General features: G+C 28.9%; 1 protein-coding gene across 1 annotated transcript; it reads left to right on the top strand.

Annotated features, from left to right (window-relative positions):
* The first annotated feature begins 3,097 nt into the window (after positions 1-3,097).
* Positions 3,098-7,671, top strand: LOC127279770 (uncharacterized). Its single transcript, XM_051302312.1, has 4 exons — positions 3,098-4,223; positions 4,397-5,292; positions 5,380-5,502; positions 5,879-7,671. Exons 1-4 carry the CDS (start codon positions 3,671-3,673, stop codon positions 6,650-6,652), a joined length of 2,346 nt encoding a protein of 781 aa, XP_051158269.1. The 5' UTR covers positions 3,098-3,670; the 3' UTR covers positions 6,653-7,671.
* The last annotated feature ends 883 nt before the right edge of the window (positions 7,672-8,554 follow it).

Below are 8,554 nucleotides of genomic sequence, written 5' to 3'. Positions count from 1 at the left end.
TCCGTAGATGCTGACAGAACTACAAGATACATTTTCTGCCACGTTCTCCTTTTCTTCTTCTTCTTCATTTTATTTTTCATCTCCACCTGCAATTATTTTATTTTTATTATTATAATTATTATAAAAACTTCCATAGAATAATGAAAACTATATTTTTCAAATATGAATTAGGTCGAAATTGATTAATGAAATATGTAAAGAAAAGTCGTTCATATAGTGAATATTGATTTAGTAAAATTTTATCTGTCAGCAAAATGAAATATCGTAGTAACAAATTTTCATAGTCAACTTTCACTAAATGAAACTATCATCATAATTCTGTTTTATATTGACAGTGAATAAACAAATTTGACAGTTTCATTTTGAGAGAATTTATATAATTGAAAATCATTGCTATATATTTGTAAAAGTATATATAATAAAATTTAATTGAGAATTATATAAATAGGGTTTTCGAATAGAAATATATATATATACTTGTGCTTTCAATATTCGTTTAGAATACGTTCAATGATCAGCACCTGTGCCCTCGCGTCTATATACTATATATGTACTGCGGGTCACTGTCCGAGTCTCGTTTATGTGTATAAGAATGGAAGAATCTCGATAAGAAAGGTCAAAAGCAGGTTGAGAATTTCGTTGTCATGTAAATTATTGTCTCGTTTTACAACTAAGCGGTTATTCTACCAGCTTCGAATCTTGACAATTGTTATGCGCATATATATATATATATATATATTTTTTTTTTTTGTTCCGAACTGATAAAATTTTCGTTCTTGAGTTAAAACTAATAGAGGTTTTTTTTACTGACTTGGACTATATAATTTCTTTATCTTACAACAATGAAATATAGGATTCGAATTCGTTTTATTATAGAAAACATGTTTAACATTTTATTGTCGTTACCATAAAGTGGGCATAAAGTGTATATCTATATATATATGGCTTTCGAGAGTTATTTTTATTCTTCTTACTGGCTATGTATCTTTTGACCAAAATGATCGATGATCAATGCAAATTGTTACTTTTTACAGATGGCAAGGGCGTCTCTCTGATTGTCGTGAAAGACCAAACGAATGGGATGTTCTTTTGCTTATATATTTGTGTGTGTGTGTGTGTGTGTTATCTGCCGCACCTGTAAACTCACGCGTCCACGACGTTTGCGTGGGCGTGCTGGAAACTGCATCCAGACATTTCCAAGTATCTCTTTCAATTCTATCACCAATGAACAAAGTTACTTGGTCACTAATTATGTCCACATAATCCTCAATCATCCTTAAATTTAATTTAATTGAAATCATTTGAATATAAGAAATGGAACTATAAATGAATTTAAACCTGAATACAGATTGGTGATCAATTCATATTCTGTATAAAAGATGAAATGTAGGCGCGCACATGTATATGTGGGTATATATATATATATATATATATCTTCGAGAAAGTGGGACCTGCTGACCTCAACGTCAACTGACAGCCGGACCATTTCACCATACAATTTATTTTAAGACAAACAATAAACATAACTATTTTTCTTATCGCATCGCAGCAATCTAATTATATGTATATTAATTAAATAAAAAGACTGTCCACCTGTAGAAAGTTTTGTACAACAAATCTCTTACAAACTGTTCTGCATATTACATATATATGTATATATATATATAAGAACTCAAAAAGAAAGAAACTTCATATTAAGAGGAAAATTCCTCTTCTGATAACCTCTCAGAGTATAAGATTTTATTTTTTTTATGACAAGTAGGACAAAAGGAATTACTTTGCGTTTTCTTTTCTAAAAGTTATAATTAACTACAGGTATAGAAATTTTTAAACTGCACGGTTAAAGTGGAATTGCTTACAGATGCTAACTGATGTTAGCTATCGGATCTATTAAATTTAATAACCACAGCTAAATTTTTTTCTATGACAACGAATAAGTTTGCTGGGATAAACAATGTCTGTTCATTTTTTAAAAATGTACTGTCACAGAAAACTTTTTTGACCTCACAGTAAATTTTACGCTGTCCCTATATTAGCTAACGTAATTTGATGTGACAGCAAATAGTTCGCTGCCATAGCAAACTTATTCTATGCGCGTGTAATACATAAAAAATTTTCCAAAAGTAAATAGAAGTATTTTGTATTTTACTCTCGACACTCTAAATTTGAGTGAAATTTTTTTATGATGAACACGTATAGAAAAAGTTTGCTGTAGCAGCGAACTATTTGCTATCACATGAAATTACTTTAGCTGATATAGGGACAGCAAACAAATTTGCTGTGGGGTCAAAAAAGTTTGCTGTGACAGTAATTTTTTAAATAATAAATACTGATATTGTTTATCACAGCAAACTTTTTCGTTGTAATAGCAAAAAATTTAGCTGTGGCTACTAATTTTGATAGATTCGATAGCAAACATCTGTTAGCATCTGTAAGCAATTCCTTTTTTTCCGTGCATTAGGTAATGAAAAAGAGTCCTTAGTTATATGATTGTACTCTCTAAATCTGAATTAGTCACACTGTAAAAATTTTGGGGAGTTAATAGCAACTGCTGAAAGTAAAATTTTTTGAGTTAATAATCAACTCTAAAAGTAAGTTAAACATTAAATTAACTCCGTTAGCAAACTCCCTTTTCTTCAACTCCAAAAGGGTGCGACTTTTATATAATTCCGTTGGGAGTTAAAATTTAACTCCCTTTTTTTACAGTGCACTTTTGACTAATTCAACTGCGCCGATTAGTTAATTAAAGGAATTAGTAACCGTTTTGAATAATTTTAGTCAATACTGACTAATTGTTAGTAGAAAACTACTAATTCACTTAGTATATATATCTTCGACTAAAATACAATCCATTTCTTTTAAATCGATAGGAAATTTTCTCAAGAATATGAAAAATATAGTTTTATTGATATAAAATTAATTTGTTAAAACATATTTTAAAATAAACAATGACAAAGAAAAATTTTACGAAAAATAAATTTTTAAATTTAGAGGAAGGGATTTTAAAACGAGTGAAACATTAACTATTCTGTTTTACTTATAAACTGCAAATTATGTAGTATACTTATCTATCTGCTAGGGTAACTGTGGGTATTACTGTGCGTGATGGTATTACTGTCATTTTAAAAAAATTATTATTATATATAATTTATAAATATATTTTTTTTTCAAAATAATTACAAAATTTATTGTAAATCTTACTTAATGGAATAGTCAATAAAAATGTGCATTTCATCAATTGGTTATTTAATTATTTATATTTAAAATTGATTATGATTGAATTCCATGAAATTATCAAATATGGCTGCCGTGAACACTTATTCGAAAGCGTTAATATTTTCAATATTTTCAATAATATACACAATTCAGTGTTATTACTCAATTAAGTATGCTTCAATGTTTTAAAAAAATACTAATTTATCTTTATATTATTTATTTATAATTAATATTTCTTATAACTGTATTACCAGCAATAATTTCACTGCTTGTTGGCATTACTGTCATTTTTAAATACGTTTACTGCGCAACTCGCCGCAAAGGTAACCTAATCTTTTTGTTGACGTTTCTCTAACCTCCATTCTCATGGACAGCTTAATTAATTAATTAATTAGTTAATTAATTAATTACTTAATTAGTTAATTAATTAGATTAGTTAAGTAAAAAGAAAAATATGGATAGTGAAGAAAAGAAAAAAGAAAAACGAACGAAAAAGAAAAGAATTTCATATTCAAAAGAAACCTTAGCTCTCGCTCTCGAGGAACTTCGACACGGGAAAAAAGTTGCACAAGTTTCTCGGACATATGACATTCCCGGCTCAACACTTAGGGCAAAAAGATTAGGTCTGTATGCCGATAAAAACCCTGGTCCTTCGACTGTATTTACTGCAGATGAAGAAAAAGAGTTAGTGAATTGGATCATTCACTGTTGTGAAAAAGGATTTCCTGTATCTAAAAGTCAGCTGGTGGACAGTGTTCGACGAATTTGTGTTCAAACGAAGAAAAAAAATCCATTTACTGACAATATACCAGGTAGAGCTTGGTATGATGGGTTTTTGAAGCGTAATCCAGAAATTTCGACAAGAGTTACGGAAAAAGTTTGTTTGAATAGAGCAAAAGTTTCAGAGTATAGTTTGCGTCAATGGTTTGAAGAAATCTCGAAATATTTGGTTGAAAATAATCTCTTGTCATTAGAGCCAAATAGAATTTTTAACTGTGATGAAACAGGTAATAATAATAAATTTATAAGTACTTTTTTTTAAATTGTTTTATACTTTAATAAAAAAAATTGAATTTATCACTAGGAAAAGATTTAAATAATTAGTAATTTGCTTTGAGTAATATAAAAACACTTTTTACATTTTGATATTTAAACAATTTAAATACATATTAATTTACAGGACTTGCTTTAAATCCAATATCTTCATCGGTTCTCGCTCCAAAGGGTCAGAAAAACGTGTTCACTGTCGTAAACAATAATGAGAAAGAAAACATTACGACTCTAGTGACAGCCAATGCTGTTGGTAACCTTGCTCCGACATTTATTCTATTTACTGGGAATTCGCTACCAAATAATTGTGTTAAAATGGCGCCTGCCGATTATGCTTTTGGTTATTCAAAAACTGGGTGGATGTTATCTGAAAATTTCTACGAGTACATCGCAAATGTTTACGAACCGTGGTTAACAAAAAATAATATTCAACGTCCAGTAATTATGTTTATTGATGGTCACGCTTCGCATATCACGTTATACTTAAGTAAATTCTGTTCCGAAAAGCAAATAGTGCTAATCGCCTTGCACCCAAATGCCACGCACATAATGCAACCATTGGATGTTTCTCTATTTCGTACCTTGAAGGCCAATTGGAAGAAAAAAGTTGAAACATTTTGTCGAAATTCCTTTGCAGTCGGAATTCAAAAGTCTCAGTTTGCCCCTTTGCTAAAAGAAACTTTAGATTCAATGAATCTAGAAACCGTTTTACGAAACGGGTTCAAAAAAAGTGGATTATGTCCTTTCGATGTTGAGGCAATTGATTTCACTAAGGTCCTTAAACGAATTGGAGACTCAGATTCATTGTCAGAAGACAGTTCTCAGGTTTCGCAATGTAATTCCTCAACAGTTCAAGACTCCTTGGAAGTGTTTGAAAAATTTTTAAAGCAAGATCAAATAGAGGCATTTCGACTAAATGAAAGTCCAACTTGGAGAGGAAACGTAAAAGATGAGGAACTCTTTAACATATGGTACAAATTATCGTACCCATCAGGTGGTTTATCGAACACTCTTAATAATCAAAAGGTATATGGATAATAAATAAGTAATTTAAATGTTAATATTTATTTTCGTTACTTATTGCATATTCTTAAACTATTAAATTATTTTCAGAATGACTCAAGGTTGGACTTGCCCATGGACATTGTTTCTGATATAACTGAAATTATTGACACCACTCGGGGTCACAAGATGCTAAATGGAGTAAATGTTAAATCTACGATAAATTCAGATAATGTAAAAGCATATAATTAAATAATTCATTTCTTGTTTTGAAAACATTTTTATATTTACTTAGATTTTAAAAATTACGATTTCATATATCAATTTATAATATTTATAAGTTGATCAATATTTTTAATTCATATTTTATTAGATTGAAATAACACATTGATAAAATATTGAATTATTAACATTAATTGTTCTTACTAGCTTTTGTCATATAATTTAATATCATTTAAAGATATTTTTGAATTTAATATTTAAATTTACATTGAATTTATTGAATTGTAAAAAAAAATTATTAATAAAAAACCAGCTTTTTTGTATTGAAAATTGTAATGTATTTTTTGTTATAAAAAACGGCTGGTTACAATTAGATAATTGTTTTTAGGTAAAGTCAAGAAGCAATGCTGTCATTGAAAATGGATGTGTAATAATGGAATTAGAAGTAGATGTCAATCAAAATATTCCAAGCGATTCGATTTCTAACGGTACTGTCTTAGCATCTAATGATTTTACAAACAATGATTCGATTTCCGACGGTATTCTCTTAGCATCAAATGATTCTGCAGAGAATAAATCGATTTCCAACGATATTGTCTTATCAAAGGATTCTCCAGAGCTCGATGTACCACTTGATTTGACCAAAAACAAGTTAAAAGTTAATCCGCTTTGCGACATTACAAATTTTCATGAACAAAAACCGGTAATATCAGAAGAATCTGTGCATCAGAAGTTTTTGTTTTGGCCATCTGATAATTTATTAAAAAATGAAAATAAGAAAAGGATAAATAAAGTGCGTCATCCTTCAGTCGTCACCGGAAGTCAATGGCAAGAAATTGTGGACACAAAACAAACTGAGAAGCGAATTAAAATTGAGGCTGTAGAAACAAGAAAGAAAGCGAGAATAGAAAAAAAGGCGAAATCTAAATTAATAAAAGAAGAACTTCAAAAGAAAAGAGAGGAAAAAAAACAGCAAAAAGAAATGGAAAGCTTTGAAAAAGAAAAACAGAAGCTTTTGAAACAACAAGAAAAATTTGCAGCTATAACAGAGAAAAAAAAAGCTTTAGACGAAAAATTAGCCAAAGAGAAAGAAAGACGAGAAATAGAAAAACAGATTCGTGATTTGCAAGAAAGACAAGTAAATTTAAATCAAAATCTGTGATTAAAAGATTAAAGCTTATATATTTTTAATTAATGTCATAATTCTTTGTGATATTTACGATTAAGATTTATATCTAATATGGCATAATACTTTGTGATATCTGCCAAAAGTGTTCGAGACTCAAATTTTATTTATCAAACTTTTTTACTTAAGGATAATTATATGCTCATAAGTGTCATAATACTTTGTGATATCTTCGATTAACGTTTTTATCTATTTATATAATACTTTGTGATATCTACCAAAAGTATTTAAGACTCAAATTTTATTTATTCATTATAATAAAGTTTGTTACTTATTTATGTTTTATGTTTTGTCGTGGACGGTCACATATATGTAATATAAGTTGTCCAATTACTAAAATATATGTGCATATTGACATATTAAAAATATGTTACTTTCAATAAAGTTGTAATAATGGGAAAATTATTTATTTAAAAAATTTTAATTATTTATTCAATTTATTGACGTAGTAAACATAATTTAATAAATAAGATGTAGAATATGATGCTTGTTTAATAGTTAATAAAGCCATTTGGCCACAAAATTCTACATCTTATTTATTAAATAATTTGGCTTTTGAAAGAAGATTTTCTTTATAAATTATAAACATAATTTGACATAATAAAAAATAAATTTGTTTCAAATAAACTTTGAAACAAAATTTAGTTTGAATAAGCCCGCTATATTTCAACCAATGAGGTTAAATTCTTGTGACATGCGCAGCTCGACATGCAGCTCGATTTTAACAGTAATGCCAGCACAGTAATTGCCGTTTTGTTAGTAATTACCGCACAGAAATACCGACATTTTAACAGTAACACACGCATTTGCCATTATTTTTTAAATGGATGTTTTAAATAAAAAAAGTGCCAAACTAATCTCGAGTTTAATGATTAATTAAATTTAATAATTAAACTTTTATCTACAATTGGAATAACAACATTTGATTTATTTTTGAGGTTAAATTGAGCTTTGCAAAGTTAGCATATACAAAAAAAGCACAGTAATACCCACAGTTACCCTACCGAAGTTAATAATAATGTAAAGAATTTTTTATCTCCCTAAACTTTACTTTCTTTAATTCCAGTCTAAAAGTCTAATGCTAACCCGATGGGAATTAAAGATTAAAAATATTTGTATAATTTTTTTGTTTGTTTCATATTACACTTTACCTAACATACACTGCACATGTATATATATATATACCGTTTCATCTTTGATATCCACTGCGACCTACTGTTACTGTTATGCAAGATATAATAGGGTAATAATGGGAGCTGAGTTGCTATAATTCAGGGTGGAGTCAGTCACGATTCGACTGACGTAAGCATCTTTATAAACGTAGCACATAATCAACCTGCAAATCCACAAAGGTCTTAAAAAATCAATACACTTTTGAAATTCCTCTGCAAACAAAAATGAATTAATAATAGATTAAATTTAAGGAATTACAATTTTACAAAAAATACTTCAAAAAAGCATTGTCTGATTTTTGGATCTGTAGGCTAAAATTTTGTCGGCCTATGTTATTTTAGTACAGTTGATATAAAATTTCATTGATTAAGAATTTGGAAAACTTATAAAGATTATTTAGAAATTATTCTTGTTTTGAAATTTTTCTACAAAGAAGGTTAATTATGGTAGATTTTCAATTATTTCAAAGTGTCCGCCTCTCTTTCTACATATATTAATGTGTGCGCCGTATAATGCGAGCGCAAGTAACGATGAAACCACATATATAAATTCATTGCGACGGATGGCGTCTCACGGAGTATGTTCTTTTTTTTTAACCATACACTGTCTAGTAAGCTGATTCTGACTTGAAATAAGTTGCCACACGTGATTGCTAACACCTGACTGATTAGCGTCCTAATCGGTGTAGTGAACCAATCGGCGCAT

The sequence above is a fragment of the Leptopilina boulardi genome, unplaced genomic scaffold (genome assembly GCF_019393585.1).
Source record: "Leptopilina boulardi isolate dan_hultmark-lab unplaced genomic scaffold, ZJU_Lbou_2.1 LbouV2_223, whole genome shotgun sequence".
In the NCBI taxonomy this organism is placed as follows: Eukaryota; Metazoa; Arthropoda; class Insecta; order Hymenoptera; family Figitidae; genus Leptopilina; species Leptopilina boulardi.
Note: the sequence above shows the minus strand (reverse complement) of the source record. Positions and strands in the feature narration are given on the sequence as shown.